At 41.9% G+C, this 22,414-nt stretch overlaps 2 protein-coding genes across 2 annotated transcripts in view; one reads left to right on the top strand and one right to left on the bottom strand.

Moving 5' to 3' along the window:
- NVL (nuclear VCP like) overlaps positions 1-10,856 on the bottom strand; it is a 40,476-nt gene extending 29,620 nt beyond the window's left edge. The window contains exons 1-9 of the mRNA XM_083496052.1: positions 10,294-10,856; positions 9,408-9,481; positions 8,061-8,113; positions 6,293-6,389; positions 5,890-5,938; positions 4,377-4,643; positions 1,321-1,432; positions 1,035-1,111; positions 48-182 (exon numbers count right to left, since the gene is read on the bottom strand). Of these exons, the coding sequence (XP_083352178.1) occupies positions 48-182; positions 1,035-1,111; positions 1,321-1,432; positions 4,377-4,643; positions 5,890-5,938; positions 6,293-6,389; positions 8,061-8,113; positions 9,408-9,481; positions 10,294-10,356 (927 nt within the window). The 5' untranslated portion in view covers positions 10,357-10,856. The remainder of the gene's footprint in view (positions 1-47; positions 183-1,034; positions 1,112-1,320; positions 1,433-4,376; positions 4,644-5,889; positions 5,939-6,292; positions 6,390-8,060; positions 8,114-9,407; positions 9,482-10,293) is intronic.
- Positions 10,857-10,892: 36 nt separating this feature from the next.
- CNIH4 (cornichon family member 4) lies at positions 10,893-22,103 on the top strand. Its single transcript, XM_083496178.1, has 5 exons — positions 10,893-11,052; positions 13,709-13,777; positions 16,654-16,766; positions 19,904-20,044; positions 21,919-22,103. The coding sequence occupies exons 1-5, from the start codon at positions 10,984-10,986 to the stop codon at positions 21,944-21,946; spliced, it is 420 nt and encodes a 139-aa protein (XP_083352304.1). The 5' UTR covers positions 10,893-10,983; the 3' UTR covers positions 21,947-22,103.
- Positions 22,104-22,414: the final 311 nt, after the last annotated feature.

Here is a 22,414-nt window from a genome sequence, read left to right as displayed (position 1 = left end):
TGAGGTTTGAAGGCAGAGCAAGAAAAAGTATACACCAATAGTCTCACCCCAGCAATTGCCTGAGCTAATAACGTCTTCCCACACCCTGGTGGTCCATGCAAGAGAAATCCTCGAGGTGGAACAGCTCCTAAATAGTTGTATACTTCAGGATGACAGATATGTATCAGCATCTTGCACACTTCCTACAGTGAAAATGGGAAAAAATTGTCCTATCTTACTTTTTGTAACAGTTAACAGTTTCCACATCCTCCCAGAATTCTGTGTTCTCCTGCCCTGTCACCATATGAGATCACACCCAACCAGTGAAGGGATTCCGACCGATGCAAATAAGTAAATTCTGCATTATCTCATCTTTGCAAATGTTATTAACAGCACTATGTGTCTTTATCACAAGTGCAGAGATAGCACTCGGGTCAGAGCGCACCTTTCATTTTAGAACACGGAAGTTTCTAACCCTGAAGGCTGAAGATGTGCTTGAAAGTCTGTGAACAATGCCTGGTGCAATCATAGCATTCCTAAGGTATCTAAGGCTAGTGCTTCAGTTTACTCTCCTACTGCTAGCAAAAGCGGAATCATGCACTAAAGCAAGTCTGTAGAATTTAGTTTTTTACAGCTAAACTGAGGTTAGCTCAGAATAGAGTCTTAATTTCTTTTACTGCGAGGCAAAGCACTGATTCAGGATTTGTGGATTACAGCTTTAAAAAATAGCCTTACACCTAAATAATGTTGCATGAAACTACCCTCAGCATTATGTAGATACTCATCTCTTTCACTGTATAAGTGATTTTCTTGACAACTTTTATCCAGTCAGAGGGAGGAATTCAATGTTGAGCTAAGGTGACTGTTCTGTTATGGCAAGCTTTTCAACTTGCCAGTCAAAACAGCCCCTCCTCCTACCCTGTGGGTTTCTCCTGAGCCACTCAAAGCCATTTTCGCGAAGTGCAGGGTTGAGGGAGAGCACTGTCTTTGCGCAGGGCTTTCACTGATGGCACTCATTAGTTGAATCCCGCCCAGAGAGTTTAGTTAACTCTAACCTTCAGAGTGTCATCATTGCCTCCTATATCCTCAAACTTCACGGAAGAAGTTCTCAGCTCAAACCCTTTCTGTTTAACTGTAAGGAAAGATGGAGATATTACTAGGACAGCGAGAACACAATCTGCGAGGTATTCTCATCAAGTACATGGAAAGCACGGGGGGGGGGGGTTGGAATTAAGAAAAGATTGGACAGAACAAGGTATTACATTTACAAAAGAGCCAGAGGAATAAGCAGTGGCTTTCTTGTTTCTTTGTTTAAATATTCTTTAGTGCAATGTCTCTTACTCTTCTGTTTTCTCAAAGCAGATTCTATTTCTTCATCTACTTCCTGAGATTCGTTCCTCCTTTTACTTCTCTTCCTCTTGGGTTTCTCCAGAAAGGAAACATCTTTTGAATCCTAGAGTACAAATAAGATTTTTCTATTTAGTCTGCTGACATTCTTTACCCAGTAAGCCACACCAAAAGCAGTAAAAAAAGTTTTTTTAAAAAAAAACCTTTAAACTCAATCAATAGAAAAATCAACTGGTAAGCCAAATGTACCCCAAGAAGGAAATGCCAATAAGATGCCCAGCGGAAGTTATTAAGTGTGACATCATTTGACAGCTTTAAAAAACATACAGTATTCATTTAGACTTTCCCTTTTTTAGCAAAAAATATAGCTGCACACAAGTTATTAGGGTTACCCCAACAGGGACAAAAAACGACACAAGCAGTAGTTTGGGTCTGACTAATTCCCCCGTTTTTAATAATATAGTACCATCAACATACATTTAATGGGCTGCAATATTAACCCCTGGGAAGAAAGCCCAATTGAATTCAGTACGACTTACTTCCGATAAGACACGGTTTGGATTGCACCAATAGCTGCACAATATGAAGTGCAATATGAAGAGTTGTGGATTGCTGGTAACAACAAATCTCAGCACATGCTACATAACACAAATAGCCTATGTACAATCACATTACACAACTGCATGATGAGGGCACATAAAACTTTTACTTAAGCATAATGTTCCTGTGACTGCCTCGCCTCCAAAAGGTTATTGTAGAGTTGGTAAAGGTTCAGAAAAGGGCAACCCAAATGATGAAAGGGATGCAGCAACTCCCCTATGAAGAAAGGATGCTACATTTGGGACTTTTAAGTTCAGAGACAAGGTGAGTAAGTGGAGACATGATAGAAGTTGATACAATTATGCATGGTATGGAGAAAGTGCAAGGAGATAGATTTTTTCTCACCCTCCCTCATAACACAAGAAATGCCCAGACATCCAGGGAAAATGAAAGTTGGAAAATTCAGGAGAGATAAAAGCGCTTCTTCATGCAGTGCATGGTGAAACTATGACGCTTGCTCCCATGGAAGGCAGCGACGGCCACCAACCTAGAGGGCTTCAAAAGAGGATCGAACAAATTCAGGGAGAAGAGGGCTATGAAAGGCTATTGGCCATGATGGCGATGTTCTGCCTCTATCATTGGAAGCAGTAATGCTTCTGAAGACCAGTTGCTGAACTACAGTACAGGGGTGCTCTTGGGCTCAAATCCTGCTTGAGGGTTCACAAACCTTCCCTTTCTCTTGATCTGCTTGATCTACTTCCTTTCAAGTGCCAAACCTTCTTAAAAACTATAAAAACTGCCGCCGATTGTTCTGGATTTGTGAGAAAGGCATTTCTGGTTTGTTTTATAACATGCCAACTGCAGTCAATCTTTTATTAGCTATTTCCCGGTGGGTGGCAAAGTGATGACTAACTTACCAGCTCTCTGTTTGGCTTAGATGTTGGGAAGCTTCCTTCCCTTTCTCTCTCTTTCTATCCCTTTCTCTCTCTGTTTCTCTCTCTTCTTTGGAATCGCAGCACAGCCAAACTGTTATGCCATACCTTGTGGATTTGGCTGGCATGTTAAGAGTGCATAAGCTTATCCTTGCAGGGGGGAAAGCCAAGACACAGCCATTTAAGCGTACTTGTCTTGCAGGCTCAAAGTCACAAGCTCAAGGAACTTGTGAGTCCTAGTAACTCGTGAGGTGAGTCACTGAAAGACCCTGAGAGCTGGCCTTAAGTCTGGCCACCTGCCAAAGTGAGGATACTGATTGTCAGTAAACAGCTGGGGTGTCAGTGACTAGATTAGAAAGTTTTACACAAAATGATGTGATTAGACAAACCCAGTCTTAGTGCGTCACAAGGAAGGCTCTGGGGGGGGGGGGATGTTTAAACAATGCAAGCTAGATAAGGGTGTCTGGAAACTTGTGTGGTCCTATCGACCCTGATAACGTTATGATTTGTCATACAATAGACAAAATATTGTTTTACACATTATGTGCTGCTTTCTCATGCAACATGAGAAGAAGAGGTTCTGGGCTAAGCAGCTGTAGATAATGAGCAACTAATAACCTTAAACAACATTTTGCAAAAAGCCCGTTGACTCTCCAGAACCTGATGTGTGCATGGTTGGCTTTTGTTTTGCTTTTTTGATTAATTCTCTCAGTCATTCAAATAGGAGGAGAATTGAGAACAAGAGCTGTAAAAACACTGATTTTCCATTGAATTAAGGAAGAGGGACCCTGAAACACCACATGACCATTCACATCTCATCTAGGCTGAGGAGTACCTGGAACATGTGGAAGTTGTAGGAGGCAGACACAAAAAAAGTTATATGGGTCCCCCCCCCCCAGTAGCCTTGGGGTGTATTTTACATGTGCCAACAGAGGGATTAAGGCCAAGAAAGTCTGAACGTGTGTCAAAAGTTAAACAATGATGTTTTCTCGATGTGCAGCCAGCCATATACTAAGGCAAGGCTGAAAACAAAGAACAGGGTTTGTGCCAACACTATGACAAAACATAACACGGAACTTGTTACTCAAAGCTATGCATCATCATCATATAATTGCAACAAGATGTGTAAATGGTCTCAGTTTTGGTGAGGAGATTCCCTCTCACTGCAAACTCAGGAGAACACAAATGGAACCAAAACCAGGCCACTGAGAAAGAAGTGGGGAAAATCCCCGCGCTCAAATGAATCTTGCGGTATGCAGAAATACAGAACATTCTTTTAAAAATAAACCAATGACTGAGCATGTTCACTGATCTCCAAGAGCCACTGAACTGTAAAATAATTTTTCATTCCTATGTGTTTTTGAAAACATCTGAAATGGTCTAAAAACAACAACATTAGAACTACCTTTAGCTGGCAAAGGTGATACTAGTTTAGGAGTTTTAGTTTCTACAATAACGTCGCTTCCTAAAACTATTTTTATAGTACTTTTTAGATGTATGCTTTATTGTTATTGACCCTAAGTTTTCGTGATGGGACAGGAAAGAGGGAAGAAATTCTCTCTAATGTCAAGACATTACCTCAACCATCTGTTTAGAACCATCACTTTCTTCTGCACAAAGGTCGATAAAAAAGTTTTCCTCTTTCCTGTCTGGGGTTTTATCAATAAACCAGCCACCTTCTGAGATCCTGGTATCAGATGGCGCTTGAGTGGGAAGCCTATTCGATCCAGGCTTCTGTGAAGGAGTGCTGGACATTGTCTGCGAACTCTTGGGAGATGCTGGAAGAGAATCTGGATTTCCTTTCCGGTATAAGGTCAACAAAGATGAGTTCATGTGATTTGAGGGCTGAAAAATATAATATATATTTATAAAAGAATCAATGGAAGGTTATGAATTTTTTTAACCATAGTTATTTTTCCTAGTGTGCTTAGCTACAGAATACATTATGCATAAAATACTGAATGGTACATTATAAATATACCAGATCTGTAACCAACCCCTTGCCTTCTTGCCTATACAGGTAGGCAAGAGTTCCCCAGCAAGTAACTGACTTAACAAATAACACTTATGCATTTTAGTCACATATGCACTTCTTATTTCTGCCCAGGTGAAGGCAGACCTGGGACAAGCACATATGTAGTTGACTTTCACCCACTTTTTTAAAAAATAAATTTTATTAGAACATAAAGAAAAACACAGAACATTATCAAATATCTCACCCCAAACTAAAACATTAAATATCTTAACAAAGAAAAAATAGAAGAAAAAGAATAAGGAGAAAAAGAAAGTCTAGAAAGAAGAAAAAGAAAGACAAGAAGAAAATAATAAAAATAATAAGAAATAGAAAAAGAAGGTCCGTTTCTCTATCTGCCAATTATATATAAAGTAATTATTCAAAGTATCTGACATCTGCACTTCAGAAAATTTCTGGCTGTAAATAGTATCCAGTTTTTCCTCATTCTGTAGGATATTTCCTTCCACCCTAGTTTTATCTCTCAGGAAGTCCATTATAACGCTTCTTTAATTCATATATTTCTACTGTTCTGGATTAGTATTTTTCTGGCTCTCTGCGATGCCTTTCTCTTTAAGGGTTGCTTTCGCACACCTTTTCCAACATCAATTTGCAATGTGAGTGTCACAAGTCACACAAGCAGCAGTATGTGGCACACCTTGACAGGAGCGTTATTGTTTGGATTATGGTAAAACCAGGTCTCCTGCTTCAATAGATAAGAGGCAAACCGGCCAAAGCCACTAGATGGCAGGAGTTACGTATGTATGATAATGCACTGTACCAGGAGTGGCGCTGTCCATCTCACATAGTTGAAATATATATAAAAATTGTCCAGTAGCACCTTAGAGACCAACTAAGTTAGTTCTTGGTATAAGTGTTTGTGTGCATGCACACTTCTTCAGATACACGGCTACCTACCTGAATCTCATGTAGGTTTGAAGAAAAGGCTGGCCACTACTGATTGAAAGCTTTTTATCTATATCCACTGCATACACTTGGTTTCAGAACTATAAACTATTCTTAGAACACATAGAAAGAGATGCATTTCATCAGACAACAGTTCAACACAGACACACTTACTGGGAGTCCTGTGTCAGTGTCCGAAGTATCCATGCAGCTTTCTGAATCACTTAGGAGAAAGAAAGGATGTTTTAACAACAATAAGTTTGGCATTATTCTTTAAGACAGAGACCCTGTGGCCTTTCACATGTTGTTGGATAGCAACTGCCATCATCCCTGACATAGGAGTCCTGCTAGATCAAACCAAAGGTCTATCTAGTCCAGCATTCTGTTTCCTACATGATTTGTAATACTACCCATAGTTTGCTCGGAAACAGAAAGAGGGGTTAGTATCTGCTCTGCAGGAGAGAATTGCCCGACTATGGTTCTGAGATCATGCAGTGTTACATCTGACCTAGACCAACTAATTTCCATGGCTTTATAAAAAGTTCTTAACTCTTGGAATTAAGTAATTTCAACTTACTCTTCCTCCCCTTTGCGTTTTGCTTTCTTCGCCAGATGTTCATCCTCTAGAGCAGCTAAATCTTCAGACTTCAGCTCATCGTTGATTATCCCAAAAACTGTTGAAGAAAATTAATAAACATAGATGAAAGCAAAGAACCCCATAATCTCGTTTGGCAATAGCGAAACCAAAAAGAGGAAACACTTTGAACAGCACAATCCTATTTGCTTTTAATTAAGTCTCAGTGAATTCAAAGCTCCTGAATAAGACCATAGCCTAAGTAAGTGTTAGATCTATCTAGGATCCACAAATCACAGTGAATCTGGCCTAGATCCATTTGATGAGGAGCAGGCAGAATCTTAAGATACTTTTGGATTACCCACAACTACCTTTGATGCAATGACTTTTTATTATATTTTTTAATTATATTTGTATACCACTCTTCATATGAAGATCACAGGACGGTTCACAACATAAAAATACAGAATGAGAAAACAAAATACATAATAAAACAAAAACACACCAATAACCCCCCAAACACATTTAAAGGGCATAGAATCAGCCAAAGGCCTGGTTATATAGAAACCTTTTCTCTTGTCACCTAAAGATATGCCATGAAGGCACTAGGAAAGCCTCACTGGGGAGTGCATTCCACAAATGGAGAACCACCACAGAAAACGTCCGTTCTTGTGTCGCCACCCTCCAGACGTCTCATGGAGGCATATGAAGAAGGCCCTCAGATTATGATCTCAGGATCTGGGTCAGTTCCTATGGGGAAAGGCGGTCCATGAGGTATTGAGGTCATGAGCCATTTTAGATCTCAAAACCAGCACTTTGAATTGGGCCCAGAAACAAAGCAACAGCCAGTGAAGTCAGGACAGGATCAATGTAATATGCACAAACAGTCTTGCCCTGGTAAACAACCTGGCCACTGAATTCTGCACCAGCTGAAGTTTCCAACTTCATCTTCAGAGGCAGCACTACGTATAACCTGTCAGGAGTTCAGCCTACACTCGAGTAGGACCCTGGCAGAGACACATACCCAACTGGTATGTTCCCTCCCTCCTGGTCGATCTTTTGAGAGCTTCATAAACTTTCTTCAGCCCCAAGATCACAGTGACCGGTGTCAACCGACACCGGCATACTTAGGGATCAGCAGAGTTTGTGCATCTTGTGTGACAGACCTCAGCAACTCAGTATTTTGGTTAATCTACTTTATTTACATATAAACACACATGGAGCACTGCAACATGGCTCCCTCTCTCTCTAGCATCAGAGAGCAAAGGGAAAAAGAACAGAGGACAATAGTCCCACTTCACGGAACAAGGTAACACAAACATCCTGCCTCCGTCACTTCCCACTCTGTGCCGTCAAAACATATACCGTCATGTGAAAGACAAACATCCCATGACTGCAATCATGGAGCAGGAATTCTAACATAACCTAGAGGTTACTGGAGCATAGACAGAAGTTAAACTATTCCTGTCCAGATATGGGTGCAGCTGGGCTACCAGTTGAAGCTGATGGAAGATACTCCACACCACTGAGGTCATCTGAGCCTCAAGCAACAGCAAAGGATCTAGAAGTACCCCCAACTTATGTACCCTCTTCTTTAGAGGAAGTGTAACCCCTTCAAGAGAGGGCAACCTCCCATCCATCTAGTCTAGGGAACAACCCAACTGCAGTGTCTCAGTCTTCTCTAGACTGAGCTTCAGTTTGTTGGCTCTCATCCAGCCCATTACCAAGGACTGAATGTTCACTTCAAATTCAATATTAAAAAATGACTCACCTTTCTCTACCTGTATTCTAAAGGCATTTCTTTTTCTTCGTCCATAATCAGCACTGGAAATCAATTTTATATATTAGTCTCAGTGAAGGCCTTCTTCTGCACATGTTGCATTTCCAGCAAAGACACATAATCTAACCATTGTAAGAAGGAAATTAGCCTTATCCTGAGTTATTCAGGTCAAACACAGGGAAAGATTGGGACCAATATTTAACAAAAGTGGCCTGTTTTCCAAATTACAATTGACTTGCAATTCATGTGTACTTAACTTGCATGAATTTGGTTTTAGAGTTTGGCCAGGGGAAAGGAAGTGGGGAATGTAAGCAATCTCACCCGCCATTGTACTCACCTCAGGAGTTTGGAGGTGCAGGGAGAGTGTGTTTTGACTATATGCAATTTTTGCTTTACAAGCTAACCCCAGATCATAACCCCCACATAAGTTGCGACTCAACTGTACATTCTTTATCAAATAACATATCCTTCTTCAGTCTGCCATGGGTTCTACCATGGGAGGCCCTTTAGACTCAACAGAACCATGCACAGGTGTAAGGTTCTCCTTATGAGATAGAGGTTGGTTCACCTTTTCCTTAACCCCAATCCAGCCTTTCTGTCCAGTATAAGTTATCCATGCTGCAGAGCACAAGTAACTTGCTGGCAGAGGGAGGATATGCAAATGGGCCCTAAGCCTGGGTGAGTCCTGGGCTCTCCTCTTCCAGCACAGTCCTGAAAAGGTGACAAACATTTTCTGTTATTTTTCCAACTAATGGAAATTATTTATTTTTCCAAATCTGGAACTATTGCTTGTCATGGCTAAAGTCTTTGACGGCAGAAACTGGAAAATGCTGGAAGATTCTAGTTCATTCTAGAATATTCAATTCTGTTGCAAATATTGTTTTGACTATTTCAAGGTCACACTGAGCCATGAGAGATAAATTTGTGCGCTCAACGAGCTGGTCATTCTCTCTCTTACTTTCATTTGTACCTCATGTGTTTGCAGTTTTTTCTCTAAAGTTTTTTTGTAATAAAGCCTTTTTGCCTTTAGTAAGTTTTTCTTTTACCGATGGACCTTTAATTCTGTGTGTTTTATTACTACATTCACTACAAATATACACTTCTGGGACTCTGCTATTCATCAGGACACATCAGAGGGCCTAGTATTAACTATAGTTTAGGCCAGGGGTCAGCTTACTTTTTCAGCAGGGGGCTCTGCTCCTCCATTGGCATCACTGCGAATAGGAGCAGGGAAAGGAGAAGCATATGAGTCCCTGAGCCTAAATCACACTTTATAGTTATGTATAAGCCCAGTCCTTGTGTTTATCATCAAACAAGTGTAAGAATTCAATATCTTACCTGTATGTTTTCTGTAGCTCAGCAGCTAAAACTCCAATGTCAACATACTTGCCACATTTGTTACTCTTCAGGTACTGTAATTGATACAATTTTTAAATATATAAAGAAACTTTAGTACAGTATTTGCATACGTGATAGGTTTATGAAATTCAACTGTGGTTTTTTTAGTTTTTGGACAAACATCAAATAAACAATTGCTCATTGTATGAAGGTTCTAGCACTGCTTTTTACAAATGTGAATTGTGATATGTGAAGAGAAACAAGGGATTTATTTATTCACTCCTCCTCAGCTTAACCATTTGGAAGCCCATGGGCTAAAAGCATGGCACAATACCTTCTACCATCAACATTTAACTCATCCATCTCACACTAAAGACCAACAGCCCAATCCTATGCTATCTGACAAGGACATGCCTACCTGTTTCACTGCAGGTATAGTAATATGCCCACTGATTTCATAGGAGGAGGATGTTCAATGTGGTTAAAAATCCACTGAACTCGGCAGACATGATAAACACGCCTAGGTTGCATGACTCCAAAATACACTCGCAAATCAATCCCGCCAGACACATTGGGACTTATTTCCAAACCGAAGATGGTAAGGATGGGGCTTTAAATTTATCCCGCAACTATATATTAATTCAGTTCAAGGTAAAAAAATATATCAACTTGGTCTGCAGAACAAAGTACGGACTTGACCGCCCAGTGCTGGATGTGCGAGACCTGGCTACGGCTGCTGGGTTGGCGTAGTGCGGCAAAAGCAATCTAAGTAGGCTCAGAGACACGCTTTTCCTTGCCCAGGGTGCAAAAAGAAAGCCCAGGCGGCTCAGCTTATGGGGAGTCCACCCCATAAGTGAAGGACCAGGGGAGAGAAACGAAGCGGTACCTGCTTAATCCGATGCTTCAGCCGAGGATCCCCTGCGGGGCTGTCTCCTCCGCGAATCCGCATGGCAGCGCCGCCGCCGCCGAATTCCGCCCCTCAAACGAAGCGGGAGCTCCGCCTCCCTCCGCCTCAGACTCCTTGAAGACCCCGGAAATCGGCCTCGCCTTGAGGCACGACCCCCTCAGGAAAGGGAAATGCAAAGAGGCGGGTTGGAATCCCCGTGCAGGCACTGCTTTAGACGCCTAGCACAAATTGGCGTCACCCTCCGGTCTCATTCCTGATTCAAGCCCCCCGTTCCAACCCTTCCACTCCCGGCGCCTATGATACTTTCTAGCTTCAGCTCTCTCTCTACGGAAGCATTTCGTATCCCTTGGTCCTGTGGGGGGGGGAACGCAGCCCGCCTGATGTCTTTGGACTCCAATTCCCATCATTCCTAGCCACCGTCGTCAACAGTTAGGGATGATGGGAGTTGCAGTCCAAAAAGAAGAAAAAAATCTGGAGAGCCTCACGTTTGCCACACCTCTATGTATTGAGCGACTGGACGAAGAGACTACAATTCCCAGCGTGCAATGCGGCAAAGCCGCAGGAAGCGGGTAGCGGGAGCTGTACGGTGGCTGCGAAGGGACGCGAGGGGTGTGGCGATATACGGTGGCTGGTGGGGCTCGCGCCGGAGGCGGCACTGTCAGTGGCGGGATGGAGTCGGTGGTGTTCATTTTTTCGCTCATTGACTGCTGCGCCCTGATCTTCCTCTCCGTTTATTTCGTATCCTCCAGTCTCTCTTTTTTGGCGGGCGGCCTGGGAAGGGGGAGGCTGGAGCGGGCGAGGCAGCCCTCCGTGGTCTGTGGGTGGGCGGGCTGGGAAGGACCGTTGGGGCGGCGAAGGGGCTCTGGGAGATCGGGGTCGTCGGTGACCGTCGGCCGTGGGGGCCGTGAAGGTGCTGCTGCGGGAGAACGAAGAAAGAAGGGGCTCCTGGGAAGGAGACCGCGGGGAGGCAGCGAGGGGCTTTGGGGGAGCGGCCTCGAGAATATGTTTAAGGGGAAGAAAAGTGGGGTGCGACTGTTTTAAACGCTGCCCTCAGGTGTTTGGGGCGAGAGAAAATGGAGGAGTGGCTAACGAGGGGTAAAAAGGAATGAATCCGCGGACCCTTGCACCTTCAGTCAGGGTTGGTATCCTGGCCCAGGCAAATGGGACATTAGTGCTGGCCTCTTACCCCTTCGGGCCCATTGCCCATGGAGAGCCTAGACTAGAAGGCACCACTGCTGGGCCCTGGCAGCCCCCCAGTTTTGCTAAGCTATGGTACTAGCCATGGTGGTGGCCAAGGAGACATGGAGGTAATATGGCAGCATTTCCAGCAGAAATTTAAATGCACATGCAATCTTCCTAACTGTATAAAAACCCTGTTTTATTGTAGCTCTGTAAATTGTAGTATGGCGCTCAGGCAGTGCTTTCCGTGGATTGTTTTATATGGATAGGTTAAACTTAGCCTAGAACTCGCAACTTACAAATATATAAAATATTGAAAACTGTTATTGTTATCATGGCATTTTAGCTGTACGCCTTGTATGAGATATTTGAGAGTTCTGCGGGGGTGCCTGCTTATACTTGGGTTGCCCCCCTAGTCCTAGATGTGTATACCTGGAAGTAAATTTCATGAATAGGAACTTATTCAGTCTCATGAATGGGAGCTTACTTCCAGGTATATGTGCCCTTTGTTTTATCATTCAGACTGTTGCAAGAATACTTCTGTGGTTGTTTTATGACTTCTTAGGTTACAAAGGCCTTAAACATGGCCTTCAGATTTTTTCTGAAGGCCAAAGTACCTTAAGTGTGCCTGCTCCTAAGATTAACATTTAGATATCTCTCATTTTCTAAGAAAATGTTCAAGCATTTTAGTTAAGAATTGTGTGATATGCTGAGATTTTTCTTAAATATCTTGATGCTGCTGAAGATGTTGCTATGCTACATGGTTGATTACATGACTAGTATTTTCTAACTAAAATTGCTTCATTTTCATGCATTCATTAGAAGTAAGGCATTATGGAGCACTGAACATGTCAGTATAATTATGCCTTGCTTCAGTTAAATTCAGTGTATTAAGTGGCATACAGTACTTAGCTCTTTCTTCTGTAGGTCACAACCTGTAGTTGAGTCTAAATTTCTAGCTCAAAAATTTATTGCAACAGCACAAAGAGGGTGTATCTGTCATGGGTTCAGCGTGATGCCATAGTAGCCTTGTGGCAAGAAGCCATAGGTTTCTGTTTTATGTGAATTAACAGCTCACCCTTCCCTCCGTTCCCTTTGCATGCCTCCAGGCAGAGGATCTGAAAGTTTTGCTTCTGAATTTCAACAGTTTCCAGTGCACAAAAGGGGATGGAAGGGAAGAGAGGGGGGAATGTGTAAGTCTCATTGTAGCTCATTCACATAAAGGGAAACCATGGGTTTTATTCAACTAAGTAGACTCAATAAAATTGATATGACTGAGATGGGTCCATTAATTTCACTGGTTCTACTCTTAAGTAAACATAGTTGAATACAATCCCATGGTTTCCTGCAGCATATGAATGTGACCAATGTGTGGTTGTATGCTTTTGTTACAGCAGCTATTCTGCCGTAAATGTTCAATATATAAAATAGTTGTACACTAACAGGAATGAACCCAAGGTGATAGAGAGGTGTTATCTATAGCTCTGCAATGAAGATGCAACTATTTTCTTTATTTAATTTGCTTTCTTGTCATTTATCATATGGTTCCAGGGCAGGTTACAATTTACAATTATAAAACAAAGACAACAGTTAAAACCACGAAACAAGGAAAGTTTAAAAAGTGTAAAAAACAGTTCCTTATATAAAAACAATTTAGAAAACCTGTCAGGCTCCTGCAGACTCCAGGTATAACTGGAACCCTTCGTGGCCAAGCCATTGTTCAGCTATTGCTGAAGCTGCTGCGACCCAACACAGTAATTGCAACAATGGCCAGGGAAGCCTGTGCTTAGTCTTGGGTGTGCGCGCTTAGGTTGGCACCTTAGGTTCTCTGCTTCTGCCTTATAACTATTATGATTGCTGTGGCCAGTCACTGTGGTTGGGTGGATGCTGGGGCTTGCACTACCTAGGATGCCAAGTATGTTGTAGCTTGGGGCTTGGCTGTGTTCACTGATGTTGTTAAGTCTATCAGCGTAACAGCTGGGTTGTGAATTCTGCTGTTACTAATCGATGAATCTTCTGAAATAGCCTCTTGCTTGTGAACGTTCTGCCTGTTCTGTAACCTTTGTTACATTAGTAGAATCCCTTGCAGTCAGATGTCTATATGAACTGTTTAACTCTGTTGTAATACTCAGGAGTGGTGCAAGGCATTTATGGTTCTTGTGTCAAAGGGTAGAGCGCTTCCAAAATCATAGTAATTCCTTATCTTGACCTTCAGATAATTACATTATCAGATTTGGAATGTGACTACATTAATGCTAGATCTTGCTGCTCAAAACTAAATAAAGTAAGTTTTTTTCTTTTCTCTTTTTAAAGTGATGAAATTCTGAAATTCTTTTTAAAGTGATGAAATTCTGGAATTGGATTTAGTAGTGGTGTGTGTGTGGGTCATCTTATTAGTATGAAATAATCAGGATTATGTACCGTTACCTACTGATCGAGTCCGTTCCACTGTCAAATATCTTTTACTGTCAACCATTCCTCATAGGGTTTGGTTTTCAGACCTTTGATCATCTTAGTTGCCCTCCTTTGCATGTGTTCCAGCTTTCAGTATCTTACTTAAACTGTGGTGCCCAGAACTGGACACACTACTTCAGGTGTGGTCTGACCAAGGCAGAATAGAGTGGTACTGTTACTTCCCTTGATCTGGACACTATACTTTTGTTGATACAGCCTAGAATAGCATTAGCTTTTTGTTGTTGTTGCATCACACTGTTGACTCATGTTCAGTTAGTGGTCTGCAAAGACCTCTAGATTCTTTTTACATCTATACAGTGGTACCTCGGGTTACAAACACTTTGGGTTACAGACTCTGCTAACCCGGAAGTAGTACCTCAGGTTAAGAACTTTACCTCAGGATGAGAACAGAAATCGCATGCTGGTGGTGCGGTGGCAGCGGGAGGCCCCATTAACTAAAGTGGTACCTCAGGTTAAGAACAGTTTCAGTTTAAGAACGGACCTCTGGAATGAATTAAGTTCGTAACCAGAGGTACCATTGTACCTACAAGACAGGTGTCCCCCATCTTATATTTGTACACCTGATTCTTCCTGCCTAAGTGTAGAACCTGACATTTGCTTATTTGAAAATTCACCCACTTAGATCTAGATGCATTCCTCTGGTTGTACTTTTGATGCAGGGATTTCCCCAGCACTATGCTAATAGTATTTTGTCTTTGTGAGGGAAAAGGAATCCTCTTCCTGTCCCACTAACTCTCTTTGGGACCTGGTGCCAACATGTGGGTTGTTCAGTTAATGGGCCTTTTGGATCTCCCCTGATCCTCAGAACCTGCTTTGCTCAAATTCCTCCACCACACTCATGACTCCAGTATTTTTCTCCTTGTGTTTCCTGGCTTTGGGAAAGCAAGAGCCATGACTCGGGGGGGGGGGGAGGAATCACATGCCTTGTTTGCTAAAGGTCCCAGATTCAGTCCCTGACATCTCCAGGAAGGGCTGGGAATAACTCCTGTCTGAAGACCTGGAGGGTATTATGCTGACAATACCGAGTTAGTTGGATTAGTATACACAGTATAAGGCTTCCTGTGTTCCATAGCTCATCTTGTATACCTGCATTCTGCTACCTTCTTGTCCTTTGTAGGCCATTTCCTTTTCCTTGCCCAGACCTGACCATTTGCAACTTCCCGCAAAGTATGCCTCTCTAGCCCATTCCTGGGTTTTTCCTCCTTGCTCTCCCCTTGTAGTATTGTCACTGCTTGCATCCCATGGCTCAGTCCCCTTTCCCACCTGGTTTCTCCTCTGCTCTTCAAATCCACTCCCTTTACAGTTTGTTTCCTGTTAAGTTGCATTAGTTCTGCAGTCAGCTTACCATCGATGGCTTTAAAGGATCAACGATTTGCCGAGGACTAGTATCCATTGCTAACAAATAGCAAAGCTATGTGTGTTGTCAACGTCATCCTTTTTATGGCACAGTTTGGATTACTGTGTCTTAAGAATTTAAGAACATAACACATGCAGCCCTGCCCTTTTGGAAAGTCCTCTTCCCTCTGTGGAGCCCTCAGTAGAACATTAGTCTTGAAGCTAAAGGCAAGCATTTATAATTTGTTCCTGTAGAGCAGAAACTTTTTCAGCAGGGGGCTGGTCTACTGTCCCTCAGACCTTGGGGGCGGGCGACGGACTAGATTTTTTTGGGGGGGGAAATGAATTCCTATGCCCCACAAATAACCCAGATATGCATTTTAAATAAAAGGACACATTCTACTCATGTAAAAACACGCTGATTCCCAGACCGTCCACAGGCCGGATTTAGAAGGCGATTGGGCCAGATCTGGTCCCCGGGCCTTAGTTTGCCTACCCATGCTGTAGAGGGAGCCGAGCAGACCATTCAGGTGCAAATGTAGGTAGAAAGGAACATAGTAGTAATGCTGGTGCAAGTGGAATGTTACTGTTTGAGCTCAAAATTAGGGGTTTCAGCAGACAAAAAATCATGCCAATGTTTGCTTTTGTGTGTGAGAGAGAGAGAGGGAGGGAGGGAGGGAGAAAGAAAGTAAGAAAGAGAAGAAAATAAAATAAAAGAAAGAGCACGCACTTGCAAGGTGATATAAATGCCTCAGAGCCTGGGCACACTTCTCCATTCTGCTTCTGAAATCTCAACAGTAGACCCTCCAAGTGTCCCTGTTTTCCAGGGACAGTCCCAGATTTACAGAAGCTGTCCCGGTTTCTGAACTGATCCTGGAATTTCCAGCTTTTCCTTAGAATATCCCTATTTTCATTGGAGAAATGTTGGAAGATATGCGACAGGCTACATGTTGAAGCCTGAGCTCAGCCAGAAGGCTTAGAAACTTAAAAAATAAGATTAAGATCCTTGGAATGCTAAATTATGCACCTTTTTTTCCAAATCCTGCACACAACTCTGGACTTGGATATGTTCCCAAATAGACCCAACTGCTTCTGTCTGCAGTACTTTTCTCAATGCTGCCTCTGAAGTGCACGGCTAGATCCTGAAAAGAAGTTTGGACACTTTGACGGCATTGTGGTGTTTCGTTGTTGTTTTTTTAAGTACTTGGAGTCATGTGAATTGTGCCAGTTCTGTGATCCGTTGGCAGACTGATAATAGTGCTGACAGTGTACTTTTATCCCATTTGCTTGTACACTCCCACAGAGTGTTGTATAAAGGCTTTTATTTTTCTAAAAATTTCTCTTTTCCAGTGGGTGATCCCTGAATTGATTGGCCATACCATTGTCACTGTATTAATGCTTATTTCACTGCACTGGTTCATCTTCCTCCTCAATTTACCTGTAGCAACCTGGAATATATATAGGTAAGGGCCAGTGGGGTTGTTTGTGGGTCTTTATAATTGTTACCACTTATTTAAAAAGTGTTTCAGATGTGGAATGCTGTTATTGATTTGATGCCGATCATGCTGTTCCTCCATTAGTGTGTCTTGTTCCACAATTTATGAAATTCACCATCCTCAGCGGGAACGGCTTGAACCTCAGTGTTGCTTTCTCTACTCTCTTAACTTTTAAATCTGTCGAGGTGTTTTGCTTTTCCTGAGGACGGATGTGACTTCTCTCCTTGAGGGCATTTGAAGGTGGGGGGCGGAAAGCTCACTAAGTGCACCTTGGAGCTGCTTTATTCCAGTCCGAATAAAAAGATCCATAGGTTGAAACAGGCCCTGATGTTGTTTTTGTGTGCATTCCTCCCTCATGATGGATGGAAAGCTTATTTTACAGAGAAATATATGGTGGGAATTTTTTCCCATTACATAAAATTCTATACCCCCACATCATTGCTACTGTGGGCACTATCTACTGCGAAATAATCTATTGGTTTGTATAATTGCTTTCCCCTTGTGTTCTTTCATTATTATTGGCGTTATGTAATAATGTCCTAAGTGATGCACATACTGAGCCACTAATTCCAATAGCTGTGGTGCTCTGCCAAGTGCTGCTGATAACAGTTGACACCACTGTTGGTAGAGCAACTATTTATAAGTCCTGAGCTTCTGTTTTTCCTCTAATATTGTGGTGAACTTAGCACTTGGTTGGTTTTCCATAGTTGGCTGCAGTGAGATTTGTTTGCCGCCAACTAAAGACAACCAACCATGCCCTGCCCCTCCTAACCTCTCGCTACCAAGGAAATATAATAAACAAATAGAAAGAGAACCTACCCTAGTGACACTGACACAAAAACCACACACATACACCAAGTATTTCCACCCTCTCCCCCTCTCCTCTTCTTCCTCAACTTTATTCTCTACACAACATTAATGTCTCACTTCAAATGTGAAAAAGATTCTGCAACCTGAAAAGAGACAATGCCTGTACTTTCGTAAACCAAGAAAATCTTAAATAAATTTTAAAAAACACAAAAAACTTAGCACATTAGGTCAAACATTCATGTTCCTCTTGATGACTTCTATGTGTGTATGACACATTAGAGGGAAATTAACATAATAGATGAGAGATGGGGAATCTGTGGCCCTCGAGTTGTTCTTGGACTCAAACTCCCAACAGCCCCAGTCATCCCAGACAACGGACAGGGACAATAGGAGTTGTAGTCATAGCATCTAGAAGACAGAGAGTTCCCATCCTTGACATAGCTGTTTTGGAACAGAATTCCAGGTGTTGCTTTCGATCTTTAAGGTCCATCTTCTTCCACTTGATCATCTTAGATGCCCTTCTCAAAAGTGCCCTGGATGATTGAGGTGTAGTTGGTGGCCACAGGACAGAGGGCATTTTCAGTGGTTGCCCCCTGGCTGTGAATTGCCTTCCCCAAAGAGACTCATCTGACACCTATATGGTTAAATTCCTTCCAGTAGCACCTTGGAGACCAACTAAGTTTGTTATTGGTATGAGCTTTCGTGTGCAGAAGTAGTGTCTGAAGAAGTGTGCATGCACACGAAAGCTCATACCAATAACAAACTTAGTTGGTCTCTAGGGTGCTGCTGGAAGGAATTTTTAAGGTGCTAATAGAAGGAATTTTTTTATTTTGTTTTGACTTATATGGTTGTCATTTTGCTGCCAGGGCAAGACCTTTTTCTTTTTCCAAGCATTTTGATCTGTCTTTGCTTGCAATATTTTTATTTTCTGTAACTACTCCTTTGCTGTATTCATACTTTTATTGTTGAATTTTAAATAGATCCATTAGCTTTTGTGGACTTATGAATAATTGTTTAAATAAGCATGTCTCCTCAAAATAAAATATATCCAAATAAGTCTTGTAGGCATTGCTGTAGGTGCTCGGTTGTTAACTCATTTCTCTTTAAAAGAAAACCACTGACCTTTTTGATGTCGAAATGAGCAACTTGCCTGTGCTTCCAGTAGAGAGAAGCTAAATGTGAAAGTGGTTTCTGAAGTACATTTACCATATCAAAGCTGGGTTGTTTTTTTACTGTCTGTGAACCTATTTTGTACATTGATGCAGGTTTGTATGTGCTGATCACAAGAAAGTAAGCATTCATTTGGTTCCCTTTCCCATCCCCCTTCCCTGTAGAAAGCTGCTTGCATTGTACAGTTGATATTGACAAGTGGATTGCAGATCCATTGTATGGTCTAAAATTTGGGTCAGAGAACATTTCAGCCAGCTCTCCCTCACACATAAATTGCTTGTGTGGATCTACTCCCGTGAATAGTATAAAGTCAAAACAAGGTGATTTTCGAAAGATCATAGCCCTTCCCTCTGTAAACAGGACAACTTGCCATGTTTTGTTTTTTCTAATTGCCGAGGGGGACACTGTGATCTCACAGAAGTCTCTCAGATAATGCTGTTCAAATGAGTAGGTTCTGAGCATGAGCAATTCTTTGCAAGGGTCAAGTAGCTGAAGTAGCATCCAAATTAAATAGCATGGTTTCAACACACACACTGGAGAGACAGCTTTCAACTGGCCATGTTCTTAAGCTCCTAACTAAATTCTTCCATGTTCCAAGTAAATATATAACCCTGCATTTGCAGTATTCCAGTTTTTCAGATTGGGGGAGTTCTCAGGGTTCTCCAGATAATGAATTTGCACTATATTTTGAAAGCATATCTTTGTCTAGTGAAACTAATATTGTGCAAACGCTTTCTCCACAACTGTCCCCCTTTGCACAGGCACAGTCTCCATATGCCCTCATTCTTTCCAGTTGCACTGCTTCCATCTGCCCCCGCAAGTATTCAGGTTTCCATGTTCTCTGTCCCTTTTTCGTTTTGCTCTCCTGTTTGAGCCTTCTGATTATTTGCCTTCCATCACATTACGTATTCTCTCTGGGACAAACCCTGTTTTTCCACCAGCCATCAATCCAGTTTTCTCTACAAAATCTGCTTCAAAACTTGTCTTGCCGCTGCTCTGCTTGCCTAGACCCTTCTTCATTCTTTGATACATTTTGGTCCTATTAGCACACTAAGCCTGAATTGTGTCTCCTCTGTTCTGGAGTGTTGTTGGCATTAAAACATGTTTTCCTTAATCCTTTTCAGGTACATTATGGTTCCTAGTGGAAACATGGGAGTATTTGACCCCACAGAGATCCATAATCGAGGGCAGCTGAAATCACACATGAAGGAAGCCATGATTAAGCTTGGCTTTCACCTCCTTTGTTTTTTCATGTATCTTTACAGGTAAGTTTCAAGTCTTGCAACTTGGAAAGAAGGCCAGCAGCATATTTAAAATACCTGCCGCCACACCAGCTCTGAACTTAATAGGGTTCATTTATCTGCTGTGCTGTTTAAGCTTTCTGCTACATTCACAATTCGTAATAGTGGCCAAATGCTAGTTTTTCCTCTCTCCTCAACCCCCCCCCCATTTCTTTCTTTTTGTAAAAAAAATAGTAGTTGCCTTTCAATTTTGCTGCATGTTCCTATGCTCATGTGTTTTGGTGAGGGTATCTGGGAATATCTGACTGACACTGTTTGTAACTGGGTTTAGGTTTAGACTGGGAGCCCAGCACATCACTTGACCCTCTGGGATATCACACTACAGCTCATCCAGGAAAGAGATTCAAGACCTGGATATATCTAATGTAAAACAAACCAGAAAGGCACCTTGCATTGCTTTTGAAAACACATCCCCAAATTTTACTGCTGACACATAATCCTCACAAAGCAACAGCAGAGGTTGTCACAACTTAAACTGATCTTGTGGTTCTCGTGTACAAAGGCAAGTAAACAAGGGCATGGTTCCTTTGCGCTTCCTTAGCTGTTAATAGCTCTTTATTTTTATCCTGTGAACCACCCTGAGACCTGTGGGTATAAGGCGGTATACAAATCAATCAATGGATTCACCTGGTCATGTTTGTTGTATGGTGACTGGTTGTCACACAAAGACTTCCATCACTGCTGGCTTTTTCTTTGAGAGCCTCTCTGTTGGCGAAGTTTATTTGTGGCGACACTCTCACTGTGCAATGAGGTGCGAGTCCACTCTTAACTTACACTTTCTGTTTAGATGTGGTATGTTTTGTTCTTCCAGCTAGATATTTCTTTTCACTCTTGTGGCTTTATACAAAAACATCCTAGGAATTGTAGGTTAGCTGGGTGTTATCTGCTAGGAGGTCCCTACTCTCTTTCCTGCTGCATCAGAAGTACAGTTCCCAAAGTTCTCTGGGAAGAGGGAATTTGTGTTTAATAAGTTGAAAGTCTGTAGTATACAGTGTTTGTCATCTTGTCCTGTATACAGTACTACAGGCTCTGTTTTTGAGCAGTTCCTTGTTTCTGTTTAAATGTCTGCATTCAGGGCACACCTTCAGAAGATTCCATATATAGAAGATTACATTTATGTAAATTGTCATATATAAAGTGTCCCATTCCTGCCCCAGAATATAGGCCCAATTCCAGGGTGGTTATTCTGTATGTGTGGAATGGTTTTTGGAATAAATGCCATGTGCTCATAGATGGGAAGTAACACTATGTGGTGTTCACACCATTCACTTAAAGATCATTTCAGGCTGTGAGGTTGGGTTTCTGGACAGGTTTAAGTTATAAGGATTTTCTTTGAGATTCCCAGAGATGGAAATCATTGGTCCATCTGTGCTGGGAATGTTGCAACCGATGATGAAAGTGGTCCTTGCCTTTATTTGAAGGTTTAAGATCTAAATGCTTTTGAAACTGTGGGTGGTGAACTATTGACAAGACAGGCCTGTTTAAGACGCAGTCCTACATGCCACACCAGCTATGCATAATACATACCTTGTAAACTCTGGAATTTGTCTAGCACTAGACATGCCTTATAAATCCTCGATTATCAAGCAGCTTTAAACTTGAGGATATCCTGGACTAAAAGTGACTTGCTGCGGTAACGGCCAGCCTTGTACAATCACATATGCTACCACTTTGCATCACGATGCCTAGTTCTTCAGTAAGACTGGACTATGCAAATGAACCAAATGGAAACAACTTTGCCAATGTTGCTAGCATAATAAAGATGCAAGTTGCAGGGTGTGCATGTAAGGTTATCTATTTAAAATTGTACCTTTAATATGTTTTCCTTCTTTCTGCAGTATGATCTTGGCGCTGATAAATGACTGAAGTCGAAGTAGAAGTGTTACAGTTGCCAAATTCTGAGTTGTCACTCACAGCTTTCAAGTAAACCTAGACCAGTGTCGTCATGCAGTATATTTTTTCCTCTTTGAACAAAAAATATTTTTGCTGTATTTTTTAACATAAAAAATATTTAAAAAACCAACATACTGAGTTTCTCGAACCATTGATTTGTCCCTTCTGCAGTCAATTTTCCTATTATATTCAATGCATCTTTTTCTCAAGAATGCCAGCTAGCCAATGAATGGAGTCAGATGATGGCACCAATGCCAGGATGTCACCATCACGAATTGTTTTGTGAATTACCACAGTTACAAGTACATAACCATCACTTCCTGTATTTTACTGAATTTTATTTCCCTTGGACCTAACTTTTTAAAATCACTTCCTCGCTCCTTGTTTGTGTATCCACGCACACCCCTCTATAAATCAGGATAGCACTTAATGCAGTGATGG

Source organism: Podarcis liolepis, assembly GCF_965112155.1.
Source record: "Podarcis liolepis genome assembly, chromosome: 3".
Taxonomy (NCBI): Eukaryota; Metazoa; Chordata; class Lepidosauria; order Squamata; family Lacertidae; genus Podarcis; species Podarcis liolepis.
This window is presented reverse-complemented; position numbering and strand designations above follow the sequence as displayed.

Coding starts and splice junctions, on each gene's coding strand:
- CNIH4 (XM_083496178.1), top strand. CDS start 10,984: ATGGAGTCGGTGGTGTTCATTTTTTCGCTCATTGACTGCTGCGCCCTG. Junction 13,778..16,653: donor GCTGCTCAAAACTAAATAAA/GTAAGTTTTTTT, acceptor TCTCTTTTCCAG/TGGGTGATCCCTGAATTGAT. Junction 20,045..21,918: donor TTTTTCATGTATCTTTACAG/GTAAGTTTCAAG, acceptor TTCTTTCTGCAG/TATGATCTTGGCGCTGATAA.